The 20,997-nt window shown below is 35.0% G+C and overlaps 1 protein-coding gene across 17 annotated transcripts in view; it reads right to left on the bottom strand.

Moving 5' to 3' along the window:
- SOX5 (SRY-box transcription factor 5) overlaps nt 1-20,997 on the bottom strand; it is a 985,042-nt gene that overhangs the window by 340,806 nt on the left and 623,239 nt on the right. For 14 of the 17 annotated variants that reach the window (XM_032349915.1, XM_032349912.1, XM_032349920.1 and 11 more), the window contains one exon: nt 6,855-7,086. In XM_032349915.1, coding sequence (XP_032205806.1) covers nt 6,855-7,086 — 232 coding nt within the window. Of the gene's footprint in view, nt 1-6,854; nt 7,087-18,181; nt 18,191-20,997 lie in introns of those variants that run through there. The other 3 variants (XM_032349910.1, XM_032349911.1, XM_032349925.1) reach the window with 2 other exon arrangements.

The following is a 20,997-nucleotide window of genomic DNA, read 5'->3' as shown; positions in this document are numbered from 1 at the left end:
GAGAGAGAGATCACAAGTAGGCAGAGAGGCAGGTGGGGGGGGGGGGGGGGGGAAGCAGGTTCCCCGCTGAGCGAACAGCCCAGGACCCAGAAATCATAACCTGAGCCGAAGGTAAAGGCTTAACCCACTGAGCCACCCAGGCACCCCATAGGCCAAATCTTCTTAAACAAACACATCTCCCCCCACCATATTACCACAGCATTAGAAAGGTCGTGTTTATTTACCTGTCACTGCACAGCACTTTGTGGGGATGCTAACGGTAGACCCTCATCAAGTATCCTAAACTTGCTCACAACTCCCACGTAGCACATTCTTCCTTACCATGGGAGAGTACATGCTCTAATTTCTCAAGTCCCGGTTGACTTTAAACTCAACAGTAGTACTTCAAATACTATGGACATCATACGAATCACGGTTTTCTCCACTTAATATTCAACCTTCCCCCAAGCAGAAGGAATGGAATTATAAGGCAACAGGACAACATGAACCATTGCACAACTTATCCAGTGGCTTTGATGAACCCCAACCGATTGTTTTTTACATGTCCTCATTCCTGCTAGCCCTGGGGGTAATTTTCAGAAACAATGCAAGTATAAAGATTGAACCACTTACATTCAAATACAAGCCTTGGGTTATATCTAGATAAACAGCCTCTTGTGGTATTTTCTGACACCATTTACAGAATAATGTTTGTAACAATGTAATTTCATTGTATGATAAACATCAATTTACCATAAAAAACAAATATAAACTTGTCACCATTTTCACCTTGTTTCAATTGAATTGGCCTTGTTCAGATAAGCAAGCCTATCTCTTACAAAAACAACAGTTTATAGATAAACTATGTGAAATCGGGGATGTGTGTAGAGAATTACACAGCCTACTATCATAATTTTATACTGCCACACTGCACATATGGCTTCCAAGCTTACTTTATCTGAATCTTTCTGAATCTATTCTCCATGCTATTAAACTGAGCACATTCCACATCGTTCAAAAGTAATTACACTTTTGTCTAGAGTGTAGGAGACTGCTCTCCCTAAACAATGAAATTCTCATTATTAGAACTGGCACAATAACCACACTGGTGTTAACAACAGTAGGCATTATACCATCACAATAACTTATGCTAAGTTTGATGTACAAAGGTAACCAGAAATTTAAAAGCCTATAAAAAACTCCGATATAGAAATAGGAATCTTCACCATACCATAATTAAGGTACTATTCTGTGACTTCACATGCATTTTTCTCTTTTCTATTGCATATTATCTGAATAGTACTTTATACGTAACATTATCCTAGTCAAACATTGAAAATACATTACTAATAACTATTAGGTTATAAGCAAAGTTTATATAAATAATATTTCAAGACACAACTATAATATAACAATTAAAATTATTTGGGGTAAATAAAGAATCCCAGAAGCTGACAGTGAACCTGAGCAAGTAAAAGCCTCTCTCTGACATGCATTCTATGAATTCCTTCACTGTATAAGGCTGGATTTTACACCTCAGAGCCTTGCTATTATGTTACACTCGATTCCCAGCTATATGCCCTACTTCTACAGGAGATCCAATTTAAAAAGACACCTTTGTCTTCTTTTGATTGGACATCAGGAAGAAACTGACTCATACTGAGTGTTGCTTTATGATAACTAGTGTCTCTGCAATGTTTAAACACATTTACATTAAGATAAATCAAACTATTAAGCCCCAAACACTATGTATCCAGAGTTTTTTTTTTTAAAACAATTCCAGGAAAATATTATCAATATAAACATTAAATAAGATACTAAAACATATTAAAAATTATTTCCAAATCCAATGGACCTTTAAATGTTAAAAACTATACCCTAACACAGTCTTCATTTCATATAAAATTTAGCTATCTATAAAGTGAGCAACTCACTTTATTATTTTTTAATAAAAATACTGTACTGTTAAAATAAATAATTATATATTTTAAAAATCAGTGTTAAGAGGGAGCCATCCTATAGTTACATGAAACAATTCATTCAACTCAAGGATTTTAAGAAGTCAAAAGAGAGTTTGGCTAAGATAAGACTATACCTTCTGTTAAAAAAAAAAAAAAAGTAAGAAGAAAGAGACAATTGACTATTCAGTAACCACAGGTGGTCAAGCCTTTCATTTCACATCACATTTGACACTAGAACAACAATCCAGCCAGCAGAAGTAGTACGCAACCAGACAGAAAATAAGCTCCAAAATGGCGACCACAGAGTCCCTTGGCTGCCTCTCATGCTGCCACTTGATTTCTCCTCATACCCATTCTGTTCCTTTCTAGTGCTCATATATAATCACATTGATTGACATGAAGATATGTTCTCAATAGTTCTTTGCATCATGAAATAAATTCGTTTGTATCAGAACCATTATTAAAAATGAGCCAGAAATTATAGTGATTCTTGCTTGTCTCTGAAACTCTAAAGTGACAGTCTCCAACCCCATGTTTAAAAAGGGGGGGGAGGGGAAGAAGGGGACAGGATGGGTAGATCTGATCTTCCATAAAAATAAAGCCCCAAACTGCCTTTCCACTCATGTCAAAACCAAACTTTACAACCTTGTCTTTCCCCTTTTTGAAGATTACATGGGAATCAAAATTTGCCATTCATTGCTTGGCAAGATTATGAGAGCTTCAGAGAAGGAAACCACAGAATCAGTCTTTTTCGTGCTTTAGCTATCTATGTCTCAATCTTACATTGGTTAGAAATCTTACAATTTTTAAAAATTAAATAGCTTAAGACAGTTGACCTATAATTCACCCTGAACAGTTGAGTAAAGCATTCCTAGAACAGATAGAATTATAGTATTCATATCAGCATAGCTGATGGAAGTTACTTTTAGTAAGGAACTTAATTTATTTCTCCAAAATATTCAGGCAATAAACAAACTTCAGAAGGGAAGAATTACATCTTCATCCGACCCAGTTCCAAACACCTGCATACCCTGCATATGAACAAACAACCCTAATTCCTCAAGATCTTTATACGGCAACAGTTGTGAAGTGTACAGAACTTTTATCCTCAGAAAATATTTTCCAACTTAAATGTTACACTGAGAGCATCTCTCTAACTTCGAGCCAGCCTTACAGGGATTACTCATCAGTTATACTTTGTCTCTAAACTATATTGGCAATATAAAATGTGGACCTCTCATTCCTTTTTTAATTTAAGAATGGAGTATGAATGTCACATATAAATAGGCAACGAAATCTGGAAACCTGTTTTTTTTTTCCCTTAAATTGAACTCTATGATATAGAGACCATGAAACATTGTGTCTGTTTTCAAAGATACTGAACAGAAAAAAAAAAAGAATGAAAATATATTTTCCTACTGAAATAAAAGTTTCTGTTAAGTGAATATTACAATGGCCTACTATCCAGAAAAAGTATAATGACTTGTGTTGAATAACAATTCGATAAATATATTCAATCATTTTGATAAATGAATAAAATATATCAAAGAGCTTAACAGGTGAATATATCAGCTTAACAGGTGAATATATCAGACATATTTTCCGCTTTCTGAATACATTACATTAGTACATTCTACTTCTTAAATTTCTAGAAAATAAGCACATTCACCATGAATAGTCGTAACAACCTTGCCCAAAACACATTTACTATTATTCATCCAAATGAATTCTGCCATTTAATCAATAATCATACATTGCCTATTATATGCTAAGTATCAGAAACACAAATATATTTTATATATTCTATATTATATATTAATATATAGTGATTATATGTTAATATTCTATATTAATATACCACATAATATAGTTATATATAATTATATGCAGTTCACCAGGAAGGTAAAATATGAAAAGAGAATATTTTCTAGGTGGAAAGAATAAACCTGTGTCATCCGAGGTCACCTGGTGTATTTCTGAACATGCACAAAAAACTTGGCCTGACAAGAATAGTTGAGTCCACAGTGAGAAATGACAAGAGAAAAGACCAAGGCCATAGTTTGGTGCTACTCTATAAGAGTTTTATGCTAAGACAAAGAGTTTTAGACTAAGTCCTATAAGAACAAGGACACACAGTTCCCAAAGTGAGGTAAACAATTTAACTCAATTGTGAGGGAAACAAGTCTAGTGGATATTGGAAGGAAGACCCAAAAGAGGAGAGGCTAAAAATCTGAGATCATATGAGAGATTTTTCCAACTGTCTACCCAAGAGATGAAAAATTGATGGAATGAAATATTTTAGGCAGGAACATATTTAGAAACGAACTGGACACATATAAGAGAAAGTGTCAGCATGTCACTAAAATGTACTTAAACCATTTAGTATTCTGAAATCTGTCTGAGAATCTGATGAGAACTATAATCTTTTTTTTTTTTTTAGATTTATTTATTTATTTATTTGACAGACAGAGAGAACAAGTAGGCAGAGAGGCAGGCAGAGAGAGAGAGAGAGAGGAGGAAGCAGGCTCTCCACTGAGCAGAGAGCCTGATGTGGGACTCGATCCCAGAACCCTGAGATCATGACCTGAGCCAAAGACAGAGGCTTAACCCACTGAGCCACCCAGGTGCCCCGAGAACTATAATCTTACTCACATGTATGCATAATACAGAATTCTCCAATTATTCTCAAGAGATCTCATAGACCCTGGCTCAGGTGCTGCTCTAGGTGAGCTCTAGGTGAAGTTGCTGGAGGGGAGGAGTTGTGTTTTGTTCAAATCGATTTCCACAGTGCCCGACAATAACAATAAAAAACTTGGTCCAAAGTAGGCAATTCACAGTTTGTATCTAGTTGAACTGAATTCTCCCTTACAAACCAGTTTCCTTTTCACTAACATCCCCACAGGATCCCTACATTCCAACTACAGAACGTAATATAATATACTTTTCTTATACCCATCCTTGAGTATACTTAAAATAATCTCTCCTTTAATTTTGCATCATTCCTCTGGTTATAACTGTTTATATTCACTCCTTCAAATTTGTGTGTTTATGCTTAGAGTAGTGTCACAGGAAAACCAAACTAAGAGCACTCACTCAGAGAAGCCAATGGTCAAAATACTGAGAGAGAAAAGGCATTAGCAGGGACGCAATGCCAAATGGAGAGCCCGATCTCCTTACCTTGTTGAACTGTGTGCTACCATTTCCCACCTTTCTTTTCCTAGTTTAACCTTCATGAGAGGAGTCCCAAAAGTTGTATCACTGCACATAACTAATATAAACTCACAGTAGAGAAAAAATTAATCAGGAATTATGGATAGTACAATTTAGCTTGCCAACAAAGTAATAATCAGACAATAAAATATGCATGTGCTCTTGTGAAGAACTTATAGTGTTTATAAGCACAGACTCCAAAGCCAGAATGTCTGGGTAAACAACACTGGCTCTCCTCTGTATCAGCTGTGATCAGAAGCAAACTACTTAACCTCTGTGTGCCTCAGTTTCCTCATTTATAAAATGAGACTAATAATAACATGTCACCGTATTATTGTGAAGGTTACATGAGTTAATATACATAATGTGATTAAAATGCTACATCTATATAAGTGTTACATGGTGTTAGCCGAAATACTATCCTTGGGGGGAAAATCTTGGCACAAATAACCCACTAGTGAAATTTTGACCTATGAGGCTTCAAATATTGAAAAAGTATTTAAATCGAATCTGAGTGACAAAAAGTAGCAACCATTTCATGGTTATTAGGAGATATCTGATTCTTCTTCTTGATTTAATTCTATATACAGTAATGCAATAACATACATAAGTGGGCATATTTCAATACCAAGCACATTTATGGTATATAATAATTTTCTAGAGAAAGCAAAAAAAAAAAAAAAGCCTTTCACAGAATCAGAGTCATCTTAAAACTATGAGATGGTATGACGACACAGTTTTGCTGGTATAATCTGGTTCCAATTAATGCCTGCCCCCCTATCCTTGACGTAGAAGAGCAGAAGGTCACAAAACCACGACATCTACCCAAGCAGCCATGTTGAAAAGGCGAGCCTGGCTTTACTGGCAGCTAAGTGCCCAGTACTTTGCCAACATGCTTATTCTGTGTACTTAAGTTCCTAAGGAGGACCTAAAAGCCTTACTGGTGAGTGAGTGAGTGAGTGTGTGTGTGTGTGTGTGTGTGTGTGTGTGTGTGTGCATGCGTGCACTTTTAAGCTTCAGTTGAAGATGCTATGCTGCCTTCTTCCCCCTCATCCGTGAAACCACGGTTTCCTAATCTTCTGCAATGACAATGATCCAGACCCCAGGATGAAGGGGCAGATAAATAATCCTGAGAAGCAAATTCTGAAATTGGAGGTACCAGGTAATTAGTGAATTATCAAAACAAAAATATGAATAAGACTGAGTTAGAAAGTATTGCAGTCACATTAAAAAACTATAGTTTCTATGAAATACATTCTCCTATAATATTCCCAGTACTGTAAAGGAATACTGGAATCCAATCTGGGCAAAGTAAAAAATTGAAAACGATTTATCATGGTGGAGATGTCCAAAATATGTTGTAAGTCTACCTGGAAAAACCTCTTATTAGAAATACTATGACATCCAACTGTCATGCTGACAAACTTTAAATGCGGTACTTGAACATTATTCTTATATGTATACGTGTTTTCTCCTAATTAAATTGTGTCTCAAAAGTAAAATTCTTGGGGGGTAAAATAGCATATCATGTACTTCCTACTGGAATCAATTTACTTGCAAGGAATTCTAAGATGTTAGGAGTGAAATCTTGTGTCTGGCTGTTAAGTAGATGATAATTATAAAGCAAAGGATTGAAGCCAAACTGTTAGAGGAGTAGACTGGTCAAAGAGTAAGTGTAGGCACCAGAGCCCATGAGAAACCTACCATTGTATTGTGCTGAGAAGTGGGAGTCCTATGGCCACAAGTCTCTTGCGTCAGCAGAGAAACTGGCTGAAATTCCTCAGAGTGAGGCTTGTTGGGAAAACTCACATGCAAGGGAAGGTGAAAGGCTGGGAGCCCGTCACCCTCCTCTTCTTCCACTTTCTGTCTGCTTGTCACCATGGCTACCTCTCCATCTGCTTCCCCATACGGAGAGGCTGGTCGCTTGGAAGACATCCTGGAAGGAACAAAAGAGGAGAAAATAATGAAACCTCCACATAAATCCTTAATGCCGTCATTGTGTGGTTAGGGGCCATTGTAACAGAAATGCCTTTTTGTGCTGGCAGAGAGCAGGAAACCATCCAAATACCACTGCAAAGCGCTCACAATCAGAAACAATGGCCAAGCAGGTAGCAACAGAACAGTGCTTGTTTGTTGTGAGAATAATACTCTAATATAGCACTCTCTTGTATTCTGGCTTCTTAAACAAGAGAATTCACCTAAGAACACTGCATAATGAAAGACCATTCCATTTTAAAGGGAAGAAAAATACCCATCTAGTTTTACACTTTGATAGACCTTATTGAAGACAGAACATCTATGAATAGCAAATACTGTTGGCAGTTAAAAGAAGGGAAAGAACTAAAATTTCTTTCATCAAAAAATAAACAAAAATAAATGAATGATTGCCATTAAAATGAATTTGCAATTTATTAAAAGAATGATTATTATAAATTGTAGAAATATTGCTCATAAAGAAACCACAGACTCCATGACCAAAAGTTCAGTATTTGCTTAAAGCTTATTAAGAACTGAATAAATTTTACAATTGCTGTGAATTTTACAATTGCTGTGAATTGTACAATTGCTGTGAACACTTGAGAATTTTTCTTTCCTCACCTCCCCATTCATTTCTAATGTCAGCCATGCAAAGTGGCTAAAAAAAAGTGAAAATATAAACATACTTCAGTTTTCATTTCCACAATTCTATGAAGGATTTAGATGTGGATTCTCAGGCTTATTTGCCCCTTAGAATACTTAAGTTAGAGGGGAAAATCAAATGAAGGTGTTATGTTTTGATGAACTAATGCCTATAAGGAAATGCACTTAGACACTTAAAAATTAAACATTTGTTTTGGTATTTGAGTCTAAGAATACTATTATAGGTTAAAAATATGTGGCAAATATTCTTAGTTAAATAGAGAGTTCCCTTTCCTTTCACTACAAGTTTCACATAGGAGTAGTATAGAGTTAAAATTTTTAATTAAAAAAACTCTTTGTATTTGCAACTTGATCTGACCTTGGGAAAGTTGTTATTTTTGCCCGACAAACAAAGAATGTTTACAGAATCATCCATTCTTATTCTAGACCAGTGGGAGAGGAGGTAAGACAGTACTAACGGTCCCACCACTTCCTTCAGATATATCGCTGATTTTTAAATTTAAAATTTACTACTAAAGAGATGTCTCTAATCATTGCTGAATAATACTATTCCTACTGTGAAAGGTTTCAAAAGAACAGTGCATTCAAGCACTGAAGATACTTTTTTAAGATATAATAGCACAGTAGAAAAAAATAAGGGCTTTGGAATCAGACAAACATAGATTCACATACTGGTTCTGCTCCTTTCTAGCTGTGAGACTTAGCTTTACTCCATCTCTGTTTCCTCCTCTTTAAAGGAAAATGTAGTACCTACTTGGAATGCTCTTTGAGAATAAACTGTGTGCCGTATGAAAAATGACTTGTAGAGCAGTTAGCACAGAGCAGACTCTCAGTAAACAAAAGATGCTGTTTGCTTTAAAACTACAGTGTTAACTCACCTGCCCCCCAAAACAAACAAACCAAACCAGAAAATTCCAAGATGAGGAGAGGTTACTTTCTAAGAGTTAAGCTGTAAAATCAACCTGAAATACAAAATGTCCTGATAAGAGAAATGATCCTTGGCCAGTAATACTTAACAATAAACTAATCAGATCTATTAGCAAAGAAATACTAATAGCAGGTAGTCTTGATTAGCTAAAGAACAGTCAAAGAGGAGGAAATACTGGTGGCTACCAAGGAAACACCATCTAAAGAAGAAGTAGACAGGGCCATCACATTTCAGGTATCTTCACTTTTTCAGATCTCATGACTAAGGTCTACTTCAAGTATACTCACAAGTATGGAGAAAGGAAGTAAGAGTTGGAGCTGTAATAGTCCTCGTCTCATCGGCAACACCACATCTATCACCAAGTGGGAAAATTAAGCTATATGTAATAGCTCTACACACTAGCAATATTAACTTCTACAACTCTGCTTTCATGCTCTCCAAGCAAACTTCTGACTGCCATGCAGAGAATGGGCTGATGGAACAGATTTAAAATATTTAAGGCCTTTGTGATTTGTCAGAGTAAATCAATAAAAGGACTTTTAATTATTTCTTGTTTTATATGTACTTTGACTATAAAGAGATTATGCATTTATTACACAAGCCATAGTATTTATGGTCTGTGTAGGAGTTACCACTGTTGGTGAAATTAATTAATTGGTATTCCGGTGTCTCCCTCAGTCTTATGTACGTTATGTCTCTTACTGTCCAAAAACTCCAGGCTGTTGGCAAAAGCTAGTCTCTGGGTTATTAAAGCAGAAAGCTAGATCAGCTGGCCTTTCCCAAGTTAATGCAGTTCTATGACCTTCATAGAAAGCATGATTTTTTGGCTGATTTTTACTTTATTAATATTATTATTAATAATGATTATGAAAACTGAAAGTCCAAAAATAGACAGAAGGTAGATGTGGTAAATAGCTAAGACACAGCTACTCTTCTCAAAAGATCTAGTCATTTCAATATCTAAATTATCTTTCTATGCCACTGTCTCTTTCTATATATATATCGTTCTATGGAGCAAAAAGCATAAACATGAAAAGTCGTGATACCAGAAGGCACCTGATCCTAAACAATTACATATTTCATGATTATTTCAATTCCATTTTCAGACACTTACAGAATGTTCTTAATGTGCCAGAGTTGAGAATATTTTTATGCAATTCAGGTAAAAGAGGTCTTAGAGATTAAAAAATATTTTGCAATAAAAATGCTCATAGTTCAAAAATAGGCTACTAAATCAGAAAAAAAGGCAAATACTTAAATTACGTAGAGAGCTATCAATCTACTTGATATTTAGTCTAACTCATAAGTACTTCTAAAAATATGGATAACAAATCACCAATAATGTTAATTCTTCAGTTTTTTTCATCTACCAAACCATTTCATTTTGGACAGAAGAAGTCTCATTCATGAAAAACAACAACAACAATAACACAGTGCTTTCAGTGCTATATTATTATTTATTCTGGTCTCTATTTTATTTGTTTCTGATTTTTCTTTGTTATTTTCTTCCTATACTATATTTCAGTTAAGTTTCTTCTTTTTCTAGTTCCTTGTGACATAATGTTGTTTATTTGAAATGTTTTCTTAAGACAAGCATTTATAGCAAAAATTTCACTCTAACAACTGTTTTTGCTGCATCTCATAGGTTTTGAAATATTTTGCTTTCCTTTTCATGTGTTTTGAGACATATTTTGATTTGCATTAAAAAAAATTTCTTACTACTGAAAAATGTTCTACCATTGGAATTATTGTTTCTACTTTCTGTCAAAGTTTGCTTTATGTATGTTGAAATTCTGTTTTGCCCTTGCATATTAACAATTGCTATATCTTCTTGAAAAAAAAAGAACAAATAATATAGGAAGGTATATAATAATAATAATAATAAGAAGAAGAAATCACAGCAACTTTCCATTTATCGTTTATCTTGGATATGTTGGGTTCCAATTCCTGCACTTGCTTACATGACATGCTGTGTTGAAGTGCAAGGTTACCTTGAAATAATCTAAGGATCTAGGCTGCAGCATGTGCTCATGTGCTCATGTAGAGATGATTTTTGTCATTCCTGTGGTAGGTGCTAGACTTGCCAATGAATAAAACTTAGACTTCAAAGACTATGACACGAAACCGATAAATCTACTCCAGTGTGAAACTAACCTGAGGAGCTATGATGATATAATAGAATCTTTAACTCAGTTTTGTGTGTAGACAAGAAAATCTTGAAAGAACTGATGTCTAATTTCAGGGCAAAAACACGTCTAATTTGATAAGTCATCAACAACCATTTACTGGTCACTTACTAAGTGCAAGACACTTATCTAATGGGAATAAAAACGTGTGATTCAAGTTCTCTGCATTAGAAAGCTTATCCACTGGTTGAGAAGACTTGGAGAAATAATAATGAAGGACAGTTCAGGTTAAGGGCGAAATGATTGGCCTTACAGCTGAGCAAACTGAGGGCTTCCTGGGGACCAGGGGATCCTGGAATATTTACAGGAATGGCTGACTAAGCGGATTTTGGGGGGGAAAGAAGGTCAAATGGAAACTGGGGAAAATGGAGAGGTAATTTCATGCAGGAAGTGATACAAGTAAAGATGCAGACACAGTCTTAGAAAGTACAATGTAAATTTAAGTTTCAAGCTGACGCGGGAAAAAAAGGACATCAAGGAATATGGACTAAATCCTAGCTTGTGTCTATACCGTTTCTGGACTTGCTGAGTTATATGCATGGAATAGATAAGAAACAGCCTCCCTTATAAGGGGCAACTTGTTTTTACATGCAGTCACTTTTCCCTTACTCGTCCTTGTAGCAATCTGTGCAATCAGGCCACTTACTCTACATGTGAAAGTAATTTAAAACTCCTGGAGTCCGCGATGACTGGCTAAGGGTTCTCTGTGTGCACTGTTGTCACTCTGTATGTAGGATATCCCTGCTTGTACTCAGACATGCACAGCAAACTCAGGGGTAGGGTAAATGGTACGAGACTGCAACATAAACTAAACCACCGATTCTCAACTTTGGCTGCAAACTAGAATTATATGGAAAGGTTTAAAAAGATACTGCAGCCTGAGTCCCACTGCCAGACATTCTAATGTTATTGGTTCTGGAGTGGAGACGGAGAATCAGAATTTTTTAAAGCTCCCAGATGATTCTAATGCACAGTGATGGTTGCAAGCCATTTGCACTGGTCAGAATAATGCTCCCCACTCAAGATGTGACAATTGTGATCCCTGAAACCCGTGAGTATGTTACTTTACAAGGCAAAAGGGACTTTGCTGCTGTGATTAAGTTAAGGACCTTCATATGAAGAGATTATTTTGGATATTCTGGGTGGGCCCAAAGTAATCATAAAGGTCCCCATAAAGAGGGGAGGCTGGAGGATCAAAGTCAGAGAGAGGGACTGAAAGATATTATGAAGCTGGCTTTGAAAATGGATGAATTGGGGCCATGAGCCAAGGAATAAAGGTGGCCTCTAGAAGCTACAAAAGTGATGAAATAGATTCTCCCCTAAAACCTCTAGAAGGAAGGAGCCCTGCCAACACCTTGATTGCAAGACTTCTGACCTCCAGAACTGTCAGTGAGTACACTTATATTGTTTAAACCACTAAGCTTGTGCTAATTGTTACCACAGCAACAGGAAACTAATCCACAGTGCACACATATTTCTTTCACTGGTGGTATTTTCTCAATCTGAAACCTTCTTAACCCAGATGTACCCTTGCCTGTTCTCTCCCTTCATTTAGTGCCAACATCATTTCTCAGTGAAGACTTCTTGGTTACTCCTCCCAAGCCAGGACCTCCCTGTCCCTCCGACATATTTATTTATTATCTGTCTCTCCCACTATAAGACTCAAGAGGGCAAATTTTATTTTTGTTCACAGCTATGTCCCCAAGACTTAGAACCCTTTCCGAAAATAGTTGTTTTTCCAACAAATACCTGTTTCGTAAAAGCTACCATCTAAAACCAACTTGTTACTATGCTAATTATGAGTAGTTGTAAGATCTAGTCTTAGAGAGCAAGCATTCTTAGAAAATGTCTTAATACTGTTAGAAAAAAAGGAAATCCAGCTCAGTGCTAACAGTATCATTTTAAATAAGTTCTATGTAAAAGAACTGGTAAACCTGATTAAGTTAGGTTTTTAAAATACTCGTGAAAAAAAAATCTTAGTTATTTTTTAAATGTGTATGTAAAAAACTATTAGCACGAAGTAACTTTAAGGAAGACTGCTACACTATTAATTAATACCAGAACTATTCCTGAGGAATCACCTATTTACTGCTTTAGGTTATGTTCTTTGATGCAATTCTAAAAAAATGAAAGCATATGCAAAGTGAAAGGAATTCATATATGGAATGAATATAAAATGGAAGACTTAAATAGGGATTGCTTTTCTTATGTAATAGTTTTTTTTCCTCTCTAGATATGTTAACCTTTGACTGATTAATTCAGAGATAAAGTCCTAGGAAGCAGTGCCTTCTACTGGTTATTCTTTTGGAATGATGATATTATTTCTCTTAAGGTTTACAGTTATGTATTAAAAAATGTAAAAAAAAATCTATAAAGAACAAACTCAAATTCCAACTATTCCACAAAGCCTTCTCTTACCATCACAGCTAAAGTGACTTCACCCCACCTCAAATTACATCATCAACTCTTATTATTAGTCCACATGAAAAACTGAACATCAGTATAACCTGTGACACTCATTCAACAGTTTTTTTTTTCTTTTCTTCCTAGTACATCATGTCTAAAACTAGAACACTAACACTTGAAAAGAATATAATTTTTTAAATTTCCTGAATTCCCTATGACAAGCATCATGTCTTGAACATAATAAGAGTTCGGTAAGTACAGGTCTATTTGAGATCATTTCACCTGATTTTTTCCAAAATTAATGCTAAAGATATGATTGCATGATAAAGGTCTTTCCAACTTGTGCTGTGTTTTCTTTTCCTCCCAAATAGTCTAATCTTCTATGCTGAATGAGATACAATTAATTACAAGGCAGCACAATTCCTAGCACATAGTTGGCACACAGCCTATTTTTCTATGAATAAATAAATGACTTGCATGAGTGTCTATTTTGTGCCAAGCAATTTACCTTTATGTTATGGAGAAAACAGAAAACTTAGATATGAAGATCCTTCTGCTTCACCATTAAGGAAGTACAGTTTAGATGGAAATAGAAGTCATATATCCACTCATCCATTCATTCGTTAATGGAAAAACATTTATTGAAAGCCTACCATGTGCCTGTAGATAACAATGTAATTAAGAAATCAATAAATAATATTTTAAGGTAAATGATTTTTTTTAAATGTGAGTACTAGGAGAGACAGACAATAGAGAGATGATATCTCACTAAAATAATCAGAGAATTCTTCCTACAAATTACGAGAATTCAACAGGGTAATGAAGGATGGGACCAATGTCAATAGACACAAAGAAGAAGAGATGATTCCTGACAGCAAAAATGACATTAACAAATTAAAGAAATGTATAGAATGATACAGGATGGAGAGAATGGTTTAGTTAAAGCAAGAGATTATAGGAGAAGTAAACGGAGATAAGGATATAAGGCAAGGCTAGACAGTAATCTGGTTAAATCCTGTCACTTTTCAATGGGTAAAGCAAAATTTGAAAGTGAAACTGAAGGCAGAAGGGAGCTGGTGATGGTTTGTGAGCCACAGAGTAACAGCATCAAAAAAAAACCCAAACAAAACTGTATTTTAGAAGGAAAAACACTCAGAAATTAGTAACTGATAGAAGGTTGAGGGTGAGGACCAGGAAAGGAGAATGAGTGAGGGCGGATAATTCAAAGATAAAGAGATTACTGGACTATATAATTAAGAGAACAATACTGCTAATAAGAAAAACATAAAAATTAGAAAGAAAGGCCAATTTGGAGGAAAATATAAAATTCAGTTTTAGAAATAAATCTTTGTTGATTGTGAGATTTAAAAAAAAAAGAAATAGCAGGTTATCAGAAAATGCAGAACTCTTGTGGAAGTAATTGAGGTAGTCTGCTCTTTGAAACCCAAGTAGAGAGTTCACCAATAATTGTAATTATTTCTCATTGACTTCTTCGACAATGCTCTGAGTCAGTATATCTATTCTTCTTGTTTTATAAAATAGGAAACTGAGTCATAAAGTGGTTAAATATCTTTTGTTACACTATTTGGTCTTTGCACTATAATAGGCAGCAGCTCAAGCCCAGAATTGTCTCTCCAAGGGAAAAACTGGAAAAAAATAGAGCAAGGGGGAGGAAATCTTGCAGTCCATCCTACTTTGGGGGAGCAGTGTATAAAAAGGATTAGCAAAAAAGACAGAGAAGTTGAAGTGATAAACGAAGCAGCATAATTATTCTTTAAACAATTCTACAAAAATAAACATTCTGAATATGAACTTTTAAAATTCTGGACCATGACATTTATTTAATATAACTTCCATTAATTGCTCTACTAAATACTTGTTTTTAATATTTACTCCCCCGTGTTAAATTTTAAGCATAGCAGGATCATTTTAAAAATGATACAAACTATTTGAAAGGGTGCATCTTAAGGGGTACAATAAATATGGAATACTAAAAAATAAAATAAAAATTGTTCATCCTTCCTATCCTCAGGTCATACTTCTTCTCTAGAAGTTATGAGCCTCAAGTTATTCTAATAATAAGACTATTTGTACAAGACAGTTACATTTACTTGTCTGGTCTCTTTTGTAATTAAGGTTGTTACGAGAAAGCTAGTCAAGATTAGGAATTAAACTCTGTTTATCAAAGATATTTTCACAGTAGAATGTTACTTATCTAATAAGGGAAATCAACATGGGCATTTAGCATGAATAGATAGGTTTTGCAGTCAAATGAGTAAAACAACCAGCACTTCTGTGTGATTTATAAACACAGAATCACACAATGTCAGCATTATCATTTTATTAAAGAAAAAAGTTTTGTTACTCTTATCTATGAATTTCAATTATTATTATTCATATTTTATGGTTTATTCTTTCTTCTTCCTTCCTACATATTTTGAACATCTTTATTTTCTTTCTAAGAGTCAGCTTTGTGTTTACTTTGTGAACATTCCATGTAAATTTTATAACCAAGTCTGTCATATGTAATATTCAGAAGCCTTTTAAGTTGAATTTTTATTTGTGCAGTATTTCAAACTTGTATAATTTTCTTCTCTTATCTATAAATCCTCTTTGCCATCAGTTTCTGATACAGAACATGCCAATCTCTATACTTCTCTACCCTTTGCTTCCCACATACAAAGACCTCATTCATTATATTGTTATTTAGAAGCATGAACAAGTTCATCAGGTCCTAGCATAAACTATAAATGGAAGCAGAAACACAGATTTCATAGAAAGGTAAAAGCGGACAACACAGAGTAATAAATAAGACTAGACTCCCTTGTAATCCTTAGGATCCATTTTGCCGGAGTAGAAACTCATTTCTACTAGTATTTATAAACAACAAGACTTACCATAAATTGGAAATCTAAAAACAAAAGTTAATTTTTAAGCTATAGCTACTAAACAATAAATTCATTATTCTGTCCTAAAATAGAATTTGAATTTACAGAAAAAAATTTAGTATAAGATATAAAAGTTTAAACTGTAAAATGCTATAGTCACCAAGAAGGTTCAAAATGGCCTTTACCAAGGCTGTTCCCTGGATTTACCTTGTCCTGTGGTTAGTTTCTGAGGTGTTCTCTGCACTGGTATCAAGTAGTTCATTATACCATCCCTTCTTTCTGATAGGAATAGCACCACTTACAACTTCTTCAGTACCTTTTCGCCCTTCTCTTTACTGGACTCTCGCCCTTACTAAATAGCTTTCTCCAGCCTTGCTTCGCCCACCAAAGAGCCAGAGATGGAGGGAAGAATAAGAACAAGCAAAAAATGAGGCAGTACTGGGTTCTTTGCAAAAGAGGTGAAAAATAAAAATTTTTTAAAGTCAGAAGTTAGAGAAGACTTAGAAATAAGAATTTAATTCTTTTTAGTACCAGAAAGGAATCAGTGACTCTTTATGAGTTGGACACAGGATATTTCAAAAGTGCTTGAATTAATGTGCTTAAAGTAAGCAATAAAAGTAACTTTAAAAGTGCATTGTTTTGCTTTCTAAACAAGAGAGGTAAGCATTTAGAAACAGTTTATGACAAGCAAAATTCCATCCTACAATGACTCAGAACTCAAAATTCTATTCTTTTTCTACTTTCTTCTCTATTTCAATAATAATTGCAAATTACTGAAAATTCACTCCAAAATTAGACCATGTGTCACTGGATGAAGACTCTCAGAAAATTTCCTAAATAAAAAGATTGCTTTATTATGAGTAACCTAATAGCTCGGCTCTAAAGCCAAAATTTATCTAAACAAAGGATTCTGTCAGCTGAAACTTCTCATCTTTATGTTTTATTATGTTATTTTAACATTAATCCACACTTACTAAGTGCCTAAAACAACAGCACTCCTGATAAATAAAAAGGTAGAAAGGGTATTAAATTTAATTAAACTCTACTGTAATCATTCTGTAATATCCTAATAGTTAGAAAAGTCAATGTTCATTCTCAGTCTGACAAGACTGAAGGAAAACTGGTTACAAGAACATTTATGATTCCTGAGTACAAAGTCACTTTCATAAAGAGAAGAGCTAGTAAAAGTTTTTACAGATTTCTGTATTTTTTTGAAAAACATTACTGAAAGTTTACTCATGATTTACAACTCAAGAATATAACAATAAGCACTTTCCACTTAGAAAAATATCCTAACTTTGGTTTGTTTAGTAATTATTATAATTTTATTTCCTTGACTCAAAAATAGAAAAACCTCAATCTAAGTTACTAACCACTTGATCACAGAATCCTTTTGTCAAATACACTAAATTTCAACCAAAACTACCTGAAGAAAACATAAAAAATGATAAAGAGTTTTAAATGTTGAAGAATTTCTTTTAAGTTGTAGACAAAATGACCAATTACAGAAGTTTGGAAGAAAACAATACAAAACCATAAATAGCAATTTGTTGTGGATTATATAATTTGTGTATCACAATACATTTCTCATTAATCAGAAACAAATAGAAAAAAAGCATTCAACCTTCAGCCATCGACAGGTTAAAAGTGTCAAAGTCCTTTTGTTCTGATTATTTCTAAATCACTTTGAATAATCTAGCATTAGGATTTGTGGTTCTAAAACTTGTTATTACAGCTAGAAAGGCTATACTTTTTGAGGGAATAAAAAGCTTTTTCCATTTGAGTATGGGTTTTCCCTTTCTGACAGCTCCAAGTCCACAGGATGTGGAGGGATGATTTAAATTTTACATCAAAATTGTGACTGCACTAGACTTTTTTCCCCCTTCTCAAGGGAGGCATTGTTCTTGCCTTTCCATAACCAGGCGTGACAGCGCCAGACTGGAGTCATACGGCTGGTCCCTGAGTCAGCGTGAAAGTGCTCACCTCCTGAGTCTCCCCAGATGCTCGGCTCCTTGTGAGTCTGCAAGCTGAGCACTGAGGAGTTACATACTCCGTTCCTGGGACAGAGAGAGGACTGGAGGGAAAAAAATCTGGGGATTTTTCTCTTCAAATACATGCTATAAAGCTTTTTATTAAGAGTTTAATAAGAAGCAACAATTAAAAAAAAAAAACCTGCATTTAATATGAGTACACTTTCCCGAGCCAAAAGTTGGGACAAGTGGTTGAACAAGATGTTGTGTGCTTCTGAGCGAAAGAAATAAAGTTTAAAAAATCAGAAGCCTTTTAGACTTTCCTGAGACACATGGTTGCCACATGTATAAATTTCAGGTTAGAGACAGCTGGATAGAACAGTGAAAGAATATTGCATGAAATGCGTATCTATTCTCCAGATCGCTAAAGAAGTATCTTTAAAAATTGTCTGTAGGATCCCTGGAAAGGAACCATCTTTTCTGCTATTAGAATAATCGGTAATGAAACAAGGATGAATTCTATTTCTATTGTTCTGTCCTTGAATGGATCTTTCAGGGAAGTTTGAGAAGTATCTGTGTCTTGTGCATAAGTGCAGCTCTGTGTGTGTGTGTGTGTGTGTATGTGCGTGCACACACATGTGCATGGGGGAGAGAGAGACAGAGACAGAGGAAGAGGAAGAAGCAGAGAGACAGAGAGGAAGAAGAAGTGTCAGGAGGAGAAGACTTGTACTGTCTAGTAATATGTTAATAGAAATTAATAGTCTTTCTTTTCTTACGGAACCTCTCTATTAAAGGTTGAACAGTACAATCTTAATCATAATTGTATGCTAATAACTCTCATTTACTGTCTAATTCAAAATGACTGGTTGAAAGTTTCATATATTTTGAAAAAAAATTTAAACAGTAGAAGCAAACTCCTCCCAAATTGTTAGCTCATAAAAAGTAAAGGGGAAAAAAAAAAAAGCCAAAGGAAATGTAATTCCTACATATTACTACTATAGTGAGTAGCACTAATCTCTTAGTTATTGCTTTCTGAAATGATGCCACTCAATTTTTTTCATGTTGTTCTCATGAGGATATGAAGGTCTACGTATGTTCACACGTGCACATAGATGTGGGCGTGTTTAGTTCACCCTAATAATCACAGTGAAAGAAGATAGATTTTCACTCACGAACATCACTAGTCGGGTGAGGTGCACATGCAAAAATAAAAAAAAGAAAATAGTTTTAACTAGGAAAGAATATCTACTTAGGCTTAATGATATTAATCCCTCTTTGTAAAATATCGTATCACTTATATTAATGACTTGGTCATTTTGACTCTCCCAGGAGAATCTCCCTATGGCAGAGCTGCAAATAAGATACAAAATTTTATTTTCCAAAATAATATCCTTAAGTATTTATTTTGAGCCTCTGTCACTCTCTCCCTCCCTCCTATGTCCTTATCTGAGCTTCCTCCTAAAGTGCCCACCCCCACTCACACTCTCTCTCCCCTCTCACATTACTGGCTAAGTCTAAATAAATAGCAAATTGTTCCATAATCAAAAGTGACTTATTCTTAGCATGGTGTATGTCTTGAAATAAAATCTGTGGCATGTTTAATTTATTTAGGATCTAATAATGATGACAAAAATAATTAAGTAACCAATCTAGTTTTAATTTCTTTTGTTTTCAAAGGTCATTGTGAAATCAAGCAAGTTAAGCCTTCAAAAGCAAACCTCTGGAGAATAGTGTGTGTGTGTGTGTTTTTTCCCCAGCAGAAATGAGAGAGGAGGCTCACAGCTAAAAGGAATACTGAACGTCAGTGTCAGATTTGTTGAGAATGACTGTCTAAGCCGTCCAAGGAGGAATAATATTATGACCCTTACCCTCTTTGGAATCCAGATAACCCTGACAAGGAAAAGTTTATACACTGCTAAACCGAGGCCAGTTTAGGGGATTCTTTCTTTCCATGCCCCATACAGATTTGGTTACAGCGTGTTCCTACAACAGCTGTTGAAAAATGAACGAAGTGGAAAATATTTATGTTATATTCAAAATAGACAGCAAAGAGCATATATACAGGGCAAAAATTTTTCCTAGGACAAACAGCTTCTGATGAGAGGAACAGGCATCCTAGGCACAGACCAATTTTCTGAACCTCCCGTCTAAATGAAGAATTTGCCATTATAATCATGGAAAGTCCAAAAGGGGGCAGTGCCAAAGACGATGAGCATCTATCAACCCAAACTCCAAAACAGCGGGATGCAGCTATGGTTGATGTTATAAGAATGCTGAGCCTCTTCTTGGTTCCTTTCATGCCAAAGCTTCTTTGCTTGGATGAATATGAATTAAATCCATAAGCTTTCTTATTTTTCTAGCTTGACCTCTAAACTCATTTTACGTCTAAACTGTTTATCTTCTCCCCCCATTAATCTCTCTGGTTTTAGCACATTCCCTGTTGTTTTTAGGAGGGGGAAAAAAAAAAACCCAACAACTTTAAAATCATGGTTCATACTGCCGCTGTGGACAGATTAGGAACATTAGCTCTTTTCTATAACTGGGTACAAACTATTCAGTAGTAACCTAAAGGCTATCTGTTTCTTGCCCCTGAAATAAAAATTCAAAGGATATGGTATATACCGTACAGAAGAAAATCATCAAATTCTTATGCAGGTGGGATAAGTATGAAGACATAAAAAGATCTCATTATGAGGTTTATACTAGATTTCACACAGGTCTAACAGTAATGTCACTATCAAACTTCCATTAAAAATTTAAGGTCTGTCATATAGATAAACTTTCTGAAGTAAATACTTTTCCTGTTTACTTTCTCTTTTTAATCAGTTC

This window comes from Mustela erminea, chromosome 6 (assembly GCF_009829155.1).
Source record: "Mustela erminea isolate mMusErm1 chromosome 6, mMusErm1.Pri, whole genome shotgun sequence".
NCBI classification, from domain to species: Eukaryota; Metazoa; Chordata; class Mammalia; order Carnivora; family Mustelidae; genus Mustela; species Mustela erminea.
The sequence above is the reverse complement of the archived record's forward strand: the minus strand, read 5'-3'. Positions and strand labels throughout refer to the sequence as shown.